The sequence below is a fragment of the Rissa tridactyla genome, chromosome 3 (genome assembly GCF_028500815.1).
Source record: "Rissa tridactyla isolate bRisTri1 chromosome 3, bRisTri1.patW.cur.20221130, whole genome shotgun sequence".
Classification (NCBI taxonomy): domain Eukaryota; kingdom Metazoa; phylum Chordata; class Aves; order Charadriiformes; family Laridae; genus Rissa; species Rissa tridactyla.
In genome coordinates this window covers 13,978,426-13,993,003 of record NC_071468.1, presented here as the reverse complement: position 1 = coordinate 13,993,003, position 14,578 = coordinate 13,978,426, and the positions used below count along the sequence as shown (strand labels likewise).

General features: G+C 43.8%; 1 protein-coding gene across 6 annotated transcripts in view; it reads right to left on the bottom strand.

Annotated features, from left to right (window-relative positions):
* Positions 1–304: 304 nt before the first annotated feature.
* The window catches only part of KCNK12 (potassium two pore domain channel subfamily K member 12), a 29,984-nt gene continuing 15,710 nt past the window's right edge, over positions 305–14,578 (bottom strand). The window contains exons 2-4 of one of the 6 annotated variants that reach the window (XR_008465760.1): positions 10,849–11,740; positions 7,141–7,258; positions 305–980 (exon numbers count right to left, since the gene is read on the bottom strand). Coding sequence is in view for 2 of the 6 variants with exons in the window: in XM_054197168.1 (XP_054053143.1) it covers positions 7,222–7,258; positions 10,849–11,740 (929 nt within the window). In the remaining 4 variants the exon portion in view is untranslated. Of the gene's footprint in view, positions 981–3,651; positions 11,741–14,578 lie in introns of those variants that run through there. The other 5 variants (XR_008465758.1, XR_008465757.1, XR_008465759.1 and 2 more) reach the window with 5 other exon arrangements.

Genomic DNA, 14,578 nt, shown 5'->3' with positions numbered 1-14,578 from the left:
GGACAGATGGATCCTATTGATTTGAATGAAAGTTGGGGAGAGGGGCTATAGAGAGAGTTCCTTATAACTGTTTACAGAGCAAACAGTTTCCATCTGCTCGCTATTTTCCTGTTAAGCAAAGGATCGGTCAGCTGCAATCTTTAATAGATAACCATCGTGTCCATTAGGAGCACGGCACACTAGTTACTGTCCTCCCCGGCTCTTCCTGACCACACACGGCTTAGCCAGCACCTGGGGGGCTGTGGGGTCTCGCCTTACGGCTCTGTGGTCCCCAAGCCACACGTTTCAGAGAGGATCTCTTGGCTGGGAGGTGCTTCTGCCTCACCTCTTCTCCCCATGCTCAGAAAAGAAGAGTCCTTGCATACACATCCCAGGCAACGTTTTTCTCCTGTTTATTTCAAAAGTCTTTGTAATAGCTTAATTGCAACAATCCAAACGTCACCTGGAATTTGACATCCTCCCAGATTGTACAGAATTCATACTCGGTCGTGTATCACAGCGTTAAAAAACCACACAGGAATGTTCCCCGAACGTCATCAGCAGGTTCTTCTGCGGTCTCGTTAACTCCCAGCTCTGCGCATCCTCCACCTCAGCACCACTTGGCCACGCGGCTGCGCATCAGCCGGCTCTGCCTCCGAGGCCCGTAGCCGTGCTTCTGTGAATGAAGGGGTTCCAAGCTCAAAATTCCCATTTTTGTCTGCAAACTGTATATAACGTACCAGTAGAAATGTGATCGGTATTGAATGGGCTTTGGATATGGCTTTTAGTCCTCTTCATTCAAAGATCTGAGAGTGGAGGAGTCCTGAGCTGACATCAAAAATGGGACCGATTTCGTTAAAAGCACTCACAATTATGGTATGTGTTGGAGGCAAAGTTCCTGTCAACCCAGAATTAAAGCATTTTTAAAAATGCCACCTGTTTAAATAGATTTCAATCTTGACATTTTTTTTCCAGTTTAATGTCTTGCTAGGAAGCATCATCTGAAAGAGAATAAAAATCTGTGTTTTCTAATCAACGATTTACAGGAACTTATGCTTCTTCATTTCACCTCTTGACTCGGTAAACACAACTGAAATGGTGCTGGAAAAATACATGCAGGTCCTTTTGACTCCTGGCAAGCATTTAGAAGTCATTACATCTATTTAATTAGGCTGTTTACTACCTGCAATTCAACTAAGCTACTCCAGGTTCAGGCAAGAGCAGCATTTGCTTCCTAGAACCTACCGGCTCTTTTGGCTTATTTAGATCATTTCTGTGTCGTTGAACTTTTTGGGAGTACATTGAGTGATGCCAGCTGCCAGAGGAGCTGCTGAAGGAGCAACTTTGTTCCCTCTATCCCATGGGAAAGCCGGAGCAGTGCCTGCAGGGAGGCCAGGCTGGCAGGACAGCCTGATGCCAGCCTTCCCGGCAGCCCCCTTCACTTTGCCCAGGATTTCTGCTGCCAGCCCCTGCTTTCAGTAACGGCGAGGAGACATTTCCCTAACAGCGTAGAAACAGCTGCAGAAACTTGATCTAAAAGCGCCATTTTTGGTGCTGCAGCTGTTCGCAGGGCAACGTCCAGCACCCCAAACATCCCACTGATGCTCTCCCGAACCCAAACTCCTCCTGCTGCCAGGGAGCTCACAGCTTTTTGCATGTGAGCTCCTTACTGCCTCATTTAGGATTATTTTGCTTTTCTGATATGCTGATATTGGGTAGTTTGTTGTTTGGGTTTTTTTTTCCTCTTTTTTTTTTTTTTTTTGAAAAACCATGGCCAGCCACTTGAAGGTCAGCTGTCAAATGGATTGAATGATTGGCGCAGGAAAATTGGAAATCATGACATCTTGTGTGTAGACTGTGAATAATGGCCAACACCCTTTTGGTTATTAAAATAGAAAATGCTCTCTGTATTTTCTGATGTTTTTAGCCCATTAAGGAGGCAGGGATATGACCGCGCTGCTGCTGATTTGCACCGCTCTCCTGGCAGTACATTTGCTGGCTGCAGACCGGGGGCTGGCGGTGGGATGGATCCCACGCCGGGGGAGGCTGGGCCGGAGGAGGCAGCTGCAGGCTGCCGTGACATCCAGCTCCTCTCCAAAAAACACAGGCACCCCCAGGCAGGTCCGTTTTCTGCTGAGGACTGGACTGATATTCACGGCCTCTGGACCACGGGCGCACTTAAATTTGGGGATGGAGGCTACTCCATGCCTGAGTCCTATTCAGACCCAGGCACATCCTCAAATACATTTTGCTTTCATGCAGGTGAAGAAAATACAAGCCTTGACTACACCAGTGCTGCCAGAAACTGAGAAAATGCAGGTGCACCGAGCATTAGAAATGAACACTACGGTGATTTTGGGTCGGGTGTCTGAGCTTTGGGGCCCAATTGTATATTTTAGCACCTCGCTTTCTGCTCAGAGCACCCTTTCTTTTGTTGCTTCACTGCACTCATACGGTGCCAAGACAATTTCCCCCTTTTTTACCGATAGCAAATATAACCAGACTTGGTAATTGATTCATCCTGTGATTCCTATATATGCTGTCATCATACAGAAAGCCTAAATAGATCTCTCTATCCATTTTATGAGGAAAGCAGGATCCCGGCGTTACTGCTTTGCCGGCGCAGAGGCCAAATTTACAATGAGTCGATAACTGCACCTGGGTCCCAAACGCTCCAGTTTCGGGAACAAACGGGGGTTCAAAGGTGGCCAGAAACAGCCTAGCGCCGGCTGCAGCACTTCACCGAGCTTCTCGAGATAACGCCAGTCTTTTTTATTTTTCCAAACGGCTTTAACCACGCCAGCGTAAGCTCCCAGCCATCGAAAATAACACCTTTGTGCATCGAGAGTCAATACGTTACCCTTGATGTTGTAGCTGTGTACTGGTAGTTTTCTTGATAAAAGCGGTCAGTAGCAAGTGGAGCTCTATTATTTATGTTTCTTTGACTGAATTAGAATCTCATTACCATGCCCTTAATTTGCAGTTGCCAAACAGGTAAAAATACGTTTTGAAGATTTGTACATATAATTGTGTTTACAGCAATCTAGTAGTCTCAGTTTTAATCCCTCTAGAATCTCTTTTCATAGGAGTGAATGTGCAGGGTAGGGTGTTTTCCAAATGGGATTTACATCCTCCTGACTTTCCTTTAAAGAGTTTAAACAAATTAGATAAAACGGTCAAGTAAAATAGGAAGGACTTGTTACGTAAAGCTGCATCTTTAGCCTCTTTCACTGAGTTCATGTCAAGGATTTCTGTTGGTAGGAAAAATATTCAGTCTGCTAATTCCAACCATGACAAGTAATTTATACTCATAATTTAGATTTTACAGAACAATTTCTAACAAAAAATTTCAGAAAAGTGTCTAATTTTGGTGTGTCTGGGAACATTTGCTGGTTAATTTGCTGGTGTTAATATTTCAGCTGTTTGCAATCAATGCAAATGGGAAAGTGATACCAACCAGAAACCAGCCCAGAAATGGTCATTCCTTTTGTAATTCACACTTAGTGAAACACAAAAGTAAGCAAATACCAAAGCCAGTGGAATTAACTGCAGAAGTGAAATTCTTGATGTTTGTAATAGCAGATAATAATGCCAACTGCATTAGAGATATCTACCAAGCTCTGCCCCTTTAAAAAGAAATAAAAATTAAACAGGAATACATTTGAGCAGATATATTATCATTGAAGTCTTTTTAATTGGCTTGAAATTTGGAACTAGCATTTTTGCAGAGAGTATACAACAAGCTAGTATTCTAGCAAGCTAAAAATGTGTGTGTCTGTATACGTGAAGGGAAGAATGTCTCCGCACACATACACAAAAACCCCCAAACCATTTTTCAGATGTTGTGCTTTCAGATACTGAGGTTTTACAATAAAATTAGAATGAAATTCTTGCACTGCCTGTACAGCTCGTGGATGTCACTATAAGCAAAAGTTTTCTGGGCGTAATTTTACTTGCAGGGAATAAAACTGATTCACTAGTACAAAAATTAGGAGATGATAGCCATTGAGAAAATCCTTGGTGTTTGAATTGCACATTGTCAGAAACATCAGTAATTTTTTTCACGTTGTTTATTGTATATTCTTGTAAAAGCATTAATTTTGTATTGACTCACTGGCTTTGAAAAGTAGTCTTACAGTCTGCGAAGTACAAAGGGATTGTGGGAACATCTTTGCATTTCTTAGATGGTCTGATAAAGCATCACCTGCTGGGGGGGGCTAATCCTGAAAACATTTGGGACGGTGCCGTTACACAATTTCAAATCCACCTGCATCCTCGTGCCCAGTGCTTCCTCGTGCCGAGTCCAGGCTTGGGAGCTGCCTGGCACACACCTGGGCACAGTATGGCCCTGGGACTGGGGGGACTGGAGGCATGGGAACCTGCACCTACGATACACCCGAAATAGTGTTCATCACTGTAAGGGATCAGCGTGGCCGCTTCTTCCAGTAGTGGGCTGGGTGGTCGTCTTCCCAAAATCGGCCCGTGACAGTGTTGACCTCCTGAATGAAGTGCAGAGGGTGAGTGTGAGCATGCGGTCCCGCTCTCTTCCCTCCGCATCTCACAAAACGCTTCTCCCCACGTTCCAAATGCTGTAGCTGAGCCTGTGATGCTACCAGAGCTACTGGGGGCTGCGGCAGCGTCCCACCATTTTGTGATGGGGCATAATGCATGTGCGTATGGAGAGCAAAGCAAGTCTTCGGTATTCCAATGGATTTCTTGGAAAATACTTCTGACCCTCTCCCTTTCCCCACACTTCTCATTCCTTGGTAACAGTACACTTGCTGTACCTTGAGAAAAACTTGTAATTTTTTTTTCTCTCATGCTGAATTGACAAACTACTGGGTTCTCCGCTATAAACTGTATCCCTACCTACAGTCTTTTTCCTTTCCTGAGGATGGACTAAACACAATAGATAGGAAGGCTGCAGGTTTGCAGCCCCAATTCAAAGCAAAACTACACCATTTCAGTTCCCGAGAGCTGAAAATTTGGATTTGATCCTAGACCTCTTTTTTGCTGTGCAATATTTAGGGCAATTGCAGCATTCTTTTTTTCCTGGTTTAAAGGTATATTCTAATTAAAGAGCGGATGCTATCCATTTAATAAGCAAAAAGAGTAAGAAAAAAGGCATGCGTCTGTACTGGTAGCTGCATTCAGACTGTGGCCATGTAACCTGACGTGGTCCTTCCTCGGTGCCATTGCTACACAACATATTTATAATGCATAATGAACTGCTTACTGTGCATACGTCAATATGCATATCCTACGAGTCGAATATCAGTGGAACTGGCCATACCTTCCTGCATTTTCCACAGATAATGTAATTAGATGACCTTTATAGGTCCCTTCCAGCCCAAACTATTCTATGATTCTATGACAATGCTTCTGTTTTCCTAGCGTGAGTATTCACAAAAGCAGAGTATGAGCTCAAATATGGAAGTCTTCACAAAAAAACCACAATTGCATATTGGTTGTGCAATGCAAAATGCACACTTGATTAGTTATTTTGTGTGAGTCAAGTATTAATACGGCCTAACTGAGTTTATTATGTAACATAACATTTACTGTATTATTTAAATATAACATTGAAAATGTGTGTTGGTTTAGAAAGGCACGTTAGTAATCCAATTAGAGCAGAAGACATATCCATAGACGTGATAGCAAGCAGCAAAGTATGATTTTTGTTTAGATTAGCTCTGAACATTCATTGTAATAATTAGTCACTGAATATTTTTCAAGTTAAAGGTTAGAAAAACACAAGAAAGAGAGAATGGCCTCATTGCTACAGCTAATTTTCATATAATTATAAATGCACCCCGCACAGGCAATCAGGTTTATACTGAGCCCACGTGCCTGGCTGTATGACCTCCACTGCTGCTCCAGTCCTCCTTTCAATAGCAAGGCAAGACATGACTGAAATACAGGTAAATGGTCATAGTATACCCAAATTTTCACCCACAGAAAGCTGGGGAGGAGAAAAGATCAAGGGCCAGGACTGAAGCTCTGCTGGGACACCAGCACTACACCGACAGGCAGCATGGCAGGGCGTCTCTGGGTAACCCAAGCATGGCATGGGGTGGTCACCAAGAGCTTTAACGTGATTCTTACACCTCTCTTGTCTTCTACCAGGTATTTTTGCTGCAATTAGAGCCGGCAACTGGGTTATCAAATAGCAAGTACATGTCAAAGAGGCACAAATATCCTTTATAACAGACTGTCTGTCCATTTTCAGTTGTGCCTACTGCTGCAAAGCCCCAGCCATTGTCTAAAGTACCTTTTTACGTCTTGCTAGCAGTAATGGGAGTTACTTGTGCAATGCTTCTTCCGCAGGGAGACAGGCAAACTACAGCCTCGTCCTTCAGAAACTTCCATCTGCGACTGAGGTCAATGGGATGACGTCTCTGAACATCTACATCGTCTGAAGGACATCCTTCACATTGCAAGGAAATAAAAGCAATCTGAATTTTCTGCAGAAAATGAGAAGTGTGTTTGCAGATTGGAAGAAACCAAAGAGAATCAGACGACATGTCAGTGTGACTGCAAGCTTTGTCCAAGACACACAGAGGGAAGACAAACCCCAAGAATTAAATGTAGTGACTTGCCAAGCGTTATAGCTTTCACAAGAAACTGTTCCTTGTAACCGTTCTGCCCTGAGCTCCAGAGGAGAAAGAAGATGTCATTTGAATTTGATCATTGTCCCTTATTCATTTTCACTTAAATTCTAATTCCCATCAGCAAGGTGACAGCACACGGGCCAGGTGGACACGGTATCTCCTCCCTTCTTGCTGGAGGTTGGAGCAGCTCCTGCCTGGACAATCATTGCTCTCGCAGGGGGCTGGCTCACAGAGAAGTCCTAAGCCCTGTAGCTTTCTGCTGCTGCCGAACGCTCTGCTCAGGCTCAGAGAGCAAAAGACCATTTTGGGGGACGGGGTCTGAGCTCCCGTCTGTGCTGCCACTACAGCTGCTCAGCGGGCAACTGGGATGTCGGGGTCTGTGCCAGCAAGGAGTCACCGCTGCTGTTCTGCAGGGTGGTGCACAGGGGGTTTGTATCAGGGAAGATGAACTTTTAAATCCTAAATCAATTGCATTCTTTCAAGGCTGTCCAAAAATTAAACCTGGGGGAAAAAATACCATTTCAAGAATGTAATACAACTCCCAAGTTACCTGAAAAGAAAGTGCAATCTAGTGCAGTGTGCTTTCATTGTCCCACTCTGTTCCTTCAGTTTCCTTCTGATTTCTTGTGCTTCAGCCTGTGTCCGGGTATTGCAGGTATCTGCTTTGTCTGTGAAAATGAAATACCAGGAGGGATTGCGCTTGGTGCAACTGGTTCACATTTAGGGTTTAATTCACAAAAGGAGCAGGCTGCCCTGGGGAATCCCGAGTTGGACCACACACAATAAAAGAGAGGAGTTAGGTGCCCACTTCTGGCAAGTTTACAGAGAAGCTGTCCTTAAAAAAAAAGCTAAGGAAAGTGCAGGAAGGACTAGGAAAGCCTGATTTCAAATCTCCTATGTCCTCTTGGCTCATGTGCTCATGCACAGGGGTGATGGGTAGCGCTAGCAGGCAGAAGAGTAGACATTTGGAGCTTGGTTTTCACGCATCCTTGAAAAATACTTCAGCTACTGAGTATGAGGGAACTGTAAGGCCACTCCTTGTGAGACCCAGTTCAGTAATTGTGCTCTGAACCCCCTCATAAACTGGCCCTAGCTAAGCCAGACGGGGTTGGCAATTTTTATGGCGCTTATACACGAGATGGGGGGTCCCTGTGGTTCAGTTGTGTCAGCTTCTGAGGATATGTGTGCTGCAAGAAACAGGGGCACTGGTAAAAAACTGGGCATGCACTTTATATGCCTCTGAGGCTAAGGAGGAGCAGAATGGAGTTTATCCAGGATCTTGGGAGTAAAGAAACATTGGACCTAAGTGCATAGGTAGCCATCAGATGTCCAAGTCCCTTGGGGAACCCAGCTCTGGGAGCCAATCCAACTCCCCCTGAAGTGAACACGAACCGCAAAGGGTCCTGCAATGGCACCACTGTGGCCAACGGCACCAAAAAGACTCAGAAACCTTTAAATCATATTACGACAGACTGCGTGCCTGCCTTTGAGTGGACTCAGAAAAAGTACAGAAATAGCAAAGGAGGTATGTACAATTTTGTATTACTTCACTGTATTTCCCAGGCAGGAATAGGTAGTTTGAAAACAATTTACAGACATTTAAATAGGTCCCTAATCATAGTTATAATATTTATCCTTTAAAAACAACTTACTGAAAAAATAAACACCCTTAATTTGCAAATTTGTTATCATAAAAATACAGTTCTTGAGCTTACAGCATGTTAATGCATTTGAACATGTTTTTATGAGTAAAATGATAAACCTAAGTAATTCTGCTGTGCCTTGGGATCCTATCTCTTCAAACTCTTACGACCTTTGGGACAGAGCCCGTCTGCCTCGATTTATGCAGCACTTCACACAATGGGGTCCATTCTAATGAGTAATAGTCCCCGTGATGGCAAATGTACCAAGATACAACCCTAAGAGAGGTCTAGCTGCAGAAAGAGAGCAGCGCCACATACGCACTCTTAATAAACAAACACATAAATCGTCATAGCTAAAGAGATTTACCCCTGGGGGTAATCCCGAGGGACAAGAGCAAATTTTTATTCTTTATGTTCCCTGTCTCTGCTGTTTCCAAAAGTGGTCCATGCGGCTCTGGAAGTCGCCTCCCTGAACTGAGTCTTTGCAGTCGATCTTTGAGTCTTTCCCAGACCATGACCTGCCCCTACACATCCTGCTTAAATTTATCCTTTGGTGAGCTTCAAATTAGAGTCACCAAACACTTTGACCTCTGCCTGCTTCTTCACAGGGCCACTCAAACGTGGCATCTGAGATGAAGCGCACAGACAGACAGGCACATGGACACACGGACCTCAGGGGGTCTCTGCCACCAGGGAAGCTCCTGCCAGATAAAAGCCTCTTGAATGCGGGCTCTTCCATACCACATACTGCTTAAGTATGAGACCGTATCACATAGATACAGAACACAAACACCATCGAGTGTTTCTGGCCAAAAGCATCTTGATTAAAGCTGTGACTGTGTTTACAGCATGATACAGTTCCCTGTGTGACGGTTTATCTGCTGCTCTGGTTCCTTCTCCTTCAGGCAAAAGATACAATCACCGCCATACTTCAGCTGGCAGGCTCAAGTGTGCAAAACCTCAAATTAAAAGTTAGTTTTCTGAGGTTAAATTCCAAAATGTTTTGCGCTACTACAAATTTAAAGGAAAGCAAACCGATGGATACCTCAAACCCATGCAAAACAAAGTAAAGTAAGTAAACAAGAGAATAAAATATCTATTTGAAGCTTCATGGAAATATTTTCAAACATTTCTAATATTCCTGGGGTTTTTTTTCACCAGCTTTTTCAATTTATTCAGCAATCAACCTAGTACTTATCATCTTGCTTATAATTGCCCAAGTTGTTTTCAAGAGCTGACCACTGTGGCTTCTCGGACTTCAAGCTTAAGTTATATTTCTTGCTGGAATCAGCAGAAGCCTTTTTATTACCTTCACAGCATTAAAGGAGTGGCATAGTATAGAGAATTTAGAGAAATGATCCAAAGCTTTGCACGTATTTCTGAAAAAGATCTGCAGTAATTTCCTGTGCGCTCACTTGTCATGCTAAACTGGACACTTAGACCATGTCTGCTCGAAGATGCTTCTGGTTCTTCAGCGGTTTGGGCTAGCACAAGTGAAATATGACTTAAGACAGTAGCAACAGCCTTAGGCCATTTTAGGACTTAGTACCAATGTTCTGGGGGAAGCCAGCTTCTGGGGGGGCTTCAAAGCAATGCTCTTCTCTATAACCTTACACAATCAGATTTGTGGGAAACAAGTACAGGCTTGGGTGCTCCAAAGAACTGCAAGGAAATCATTTGCATGAATCTCTGCAACAATGCAGAAGCAAAAGATGCAAATTTAAGACAACAGAGAGCCTACATTCATTTTAGCTACTTATTTTCATGTAAAAGTAGTGAAATAAGAATTTCAGTGGTGATGCAAACGTTTGACACCAGAGGTGCGCACTGGCTTCTCTTGCATTAAATGAAGTCAGTAAGGAAGTTGACAATTTCCAGTTTTCAGTTATTCAGTAGGTAAGAACAGTTTTGCACCTTCTGACACAGTTCTTGATAATCCCCTGACTTCTAAGAGTTAGGTAGCAGCTGGTAGCGCTTCAGGCAAGACTGGCTAAAAACTATCATTTGTAGTCAGGGGAATCAGCCCATTTGATCGTCTACCATTGAAGTCAGTAGGATTATTCAAGTGAAGCACAGTCACCCTAAAGCTGGTGTAACTGCAGTCATCTACATGTATGTTATATACAGGCCTGCTACAAAGAATTGCTGAAGAGCATCGAGTACAAAGTTCAGGGCCAGATCCAGACTTCAACAAACTGTGAGATATTGGTTTAGCCAAAGCTTATCAACCCCAAGTTTGAATCTGGAGCCGAACTTGCCCATTTTATGCATTTTAACCCAGAGTTTGGGTTCAGATTGTGTTCTGAAGAAGAACATGTTGATTTTGACACCATCCTACCTACACACCATCCTTCTACACTTGCATCAGATTCTGCATCAAAGACATTCAAGCCTTTTCCAAAAAACCCTTTGGGGAAAATCGTAACATTACAGTAAAGGTGTTACTGCATATTAGAGAAGACTTATAAAACCTCCAGAAACTAAAATGCTGAATGTCCAATAAATACTAAGGCTGTCTCTGAATTTAAAACTTTCCAGTAGCTTACAGTGACAATTCCACCCTAATCACAATTTTATTTTTTTTTAAGAAACAAAAGGAATTTCAAAAACTCTACCTAGAATCACTCGTTTCTGCCAAGCGGTTGTTCATGATGGCTAGAGCACCCACCCCTGCGGAGAAACCGTTTTGTCTTGTATTGATACAAACGTTCCTTGGGTAGCCGTTGGCCGTCTCAGACAACTGCTTTTGCAAAATGGCCAGGGAGACTTTATTCGATGCTGTGAGCTCCCTCATGGAAATCATCTCTCCAGAGAGCCTCCTCCCCTCGGTGTCGCTGTCGTACTGTCCATCAGCATCCATTGAGACGTTATGTCGTCGTAGGCGGGCTCCTGGGGTGATGGCGTTGCGACGTCCGAGGCGGGCACTTGATTTATGGCACTTTGGGCAACATCTGCATTCGAATTTTTTCAACACCCAGTTCAAAACTTGCTTGATTACGATTGAGATGACATTAAAAAGAGAGTATATGCAACATACCCCCATTAATATAAATATGAAGTTTCCAAATCTGTATAATCCCTGATTTTGGTACGCAGCATTTTGGCTGCTTACCAAATCTCCAAAGCCGATGGTGCTGAAGGTGACAAAGCAATAGTACAAGGAGTCAACGTAGTTCCATCCTTCCACCGCCGTGTACATTGCGGAGGCGCAGCAGGAAAGGGTAATGGCAAAAATTCCCAGAATCAGCATCACGTGGTAAACGGATGGCTTCCACCCCACGAGGCTGCCCACCCCCGCCATAGCTGGCCCCCTTCGGAAGTTGGGAGGTAGGAGACCACTTCTTCGCAGCTGTCTCTCGTGGCACGCCTTCATGATAAACGCCAGGAGAGAGATAATGCGCTCCAAGAAGAGGTTGAAGAAAAGGATAGTTCCAGCACACCCAAAAAGGCCATAAACGATGAGGAATACTTTTCCAGCCACAGTTGCTGGTGTGGTCATCCCGAAACCTAAGGTGTGGAGATATAAGAGTAAAGTTAATGACATGGCTTTTCATGCGTAGGCTCAGGACGTATGTAACTTAACAAAGGTCCCATCTCACTGGAAAAGAGAAGGAGTGCTACCTCTAAGTCAGCTTAGGCCAACCTGAAACCAAGGTTTGTAAAGAACGAAGAAGGCACCAGAAAGCCCAACGAGATGACCAAAACTCAAGAGAAAGCAAAACATCCTCGCAGTGATGAAAGATGATATTAACAGAGAAAAACCACCCTGTAAATGCAGGCGGAAGCATTTCTGAGCCCAAACCACCTCGAGATGAGATGATGAGGTGAAGAGGTCATTTCCCTGCTCCCACGCACAGGAGCCAGGGTGGCCTGATGGAAAGTGTAAGCTCTCTATTGACGAGCTGTAACCCAGCATAACGCTATTGTTATTGAGGGCTGTTAACACCACTCTTGCCAAGAAGATGGATGGTTACCAGTTGTATAACAGAAAAACACACCCACCACCTCCCAAAGATCAAATATTGTTTTAAAAATAACAGCACTTTAAAGTCTCAACCAAATCCCAACTGAGTAGCCCACCTGCTATCATCACAGAAGGAAGGAAAAGCCATGGCCCCCTTTTAAGCCGTCGGCAAGATGCCCCCCTCTGCAGAGCCCCCTGGCAGACTGGGAGCGCTAGGATCCTACAGACTGTTAATTACAGCAGGGAAAAAACCACTGCTGTACAGTTAAACAGACAAATTGGAGTATACAAACTCTGCAAAGATCCAGCAGCAATATTCATTCACCTCTTCTTTACAAGAATTGTACTTTGACATCACTCTTACACATAATTTTATATATAAGCAGTAATGCCTTGTAGCTACAGGTGCTTAAATAACAGCAAGAGTGATCTTAAATTTGCGTGCAAATAAATACAGTAAGTTTGTTCCACGTTATTTGCTGATACCAGTTATTTTATGAAAAAGAATTACATATATTTCACATACTATCTCAGGAAGATTGTTTTGAAACTCAGTTCTGTAGGTATTGCCCTTGTTCTGCTATTCTTCCCTGCAAAAATCCTCGGTGGTTCAGCCAAAAAGCATCCTGATGGGATTGAGGCGACTGCTCATGTCCCATGAATAAATAACCACAACTAATCTGAATTAATGGTTTGTGAAAAATCCACATCCTGAAATTTATTTACCTTATTGTTCCACAAAAAACCCGGGCAAGTAACATATTCAGGGAGGTAAATATCAACATCAGACCGCATCAATTAAACTTTGCGAAGAAAAAGGAGCTACTTTTAGCATAGAGCATAATGAAATCATTAAATCCAGTTTATTATCATGACTCACCTTGAAATAGTAACAGGAAAATATTCCCTATGTATAATGAGTTGAGGTTGCTGCTTGAAATCTATTGATTTATTTTTATAATGGCTGTATTGTTCTGGGTAATTTATTTGTGCTACCTTCGTACTTCATTGATACAGAATTTTGCATTTGTTGATAAAGGAATGTAAATGCTACTGACAAGTAAAACTGGAAATATCTTTTCAATGACATGAAGGCGCACAAGAAAAGAGGTGGTCCTGCTTTCACACCAGACTTGGCATGCTTGGAAAGAGCTGTGTGCCAGCAATTCAGACCCTACTGCATCATCAGTATCTTCACAGCAGAAACAGCCTTTTCTGTAAAAGACAGTGAAAAAAATGCACGGCATTACCAGAAAACAAAAAAAATTGCCAAAGGGGTCATTAGATTCTGTTTTCTGGACCCATGGTCTCTCCGTTCTGTCGTGCTAAAAGACCACCTTTGAGGAGATCTCACAAAGCCTGCCTTGGGGTCCCAGGCTTAACACGGGGCAATCATAGAACCATAGAATGTGTTGGGCTGGAAGGGACCTTTAAAGGCCATCTAGTCCAACCCCCCTGCAGTCAGCAGGGACATCTTTAACTAGATCAGGTTGCTCAGAGCCTCATCAAGCCTGGCCTTGAATGTCTCCAATGGGAAGCTCCTCTCAGTTCCTCCTTCTCTGTGGGGTGAAGCTGTTATCTAGGTCGGACTGGCTGCTTGCAGGAGCCTTCTCATCTGGTGATGAATATCCACTAGTGTCCGGCCCCCAGAAGAAGCCAGGGAGCCTGTCGCAGTTGCCAGCTAGGGATACCCGGCCAGCTTGTTATGGAGAAGACATCTGTTCGTCCATGCCTTGTCAGCAAAGCATTTAAACATGTGCTTCACAGCAAGCATGTGAACATCACCATCAAAATAAATGGGTTTATTGTCACACATATGGCTAGACACATTTATTAATTAAAAAAAAAAAAGAGAGAGAGTGACAGTTTGGATGAAGTTGTAAATGTGCTGAAGCTTCTTAGTACTTTTTGGTGATCATTCATGAGAGGTGGTGAAGTTTTATATTTGTGGTGCGGTTTGTTTAAGCAAGATTTTCTGAGGCATAATGTTACCAAAATTCAGTACATAGCTATGCAAGGTGAAAGGACCCACCACGGGAACGAGAGTGCTGAGACTTCCATCAAACAGGCAACAAGTAAGACCAGGCAGATATAGCAACTTCAGGTCAACGGCTCGCAGACAGAAGTGTGCTCATATACTCTTCGTGCAGGGTCTTCCTTCGCTAGTTGTGTTCGTCGCTGGACCATGAGGGGTTAGTCCTGGTGTCCTCTGTGCAACGCGTCTGAGCTCAGCCCCTGCTCAAGGCTAAGGACATCGTGACGCCTGGGGGAAATGAATTCATCCAGAAGCCTGTGCTTCTGAGACAGCAGAAGGAAAGACGCACAAGGGTGCTTTGCATTTTTCATGGCCCTGACATATATTGTACAGGTACCTTGGAGTT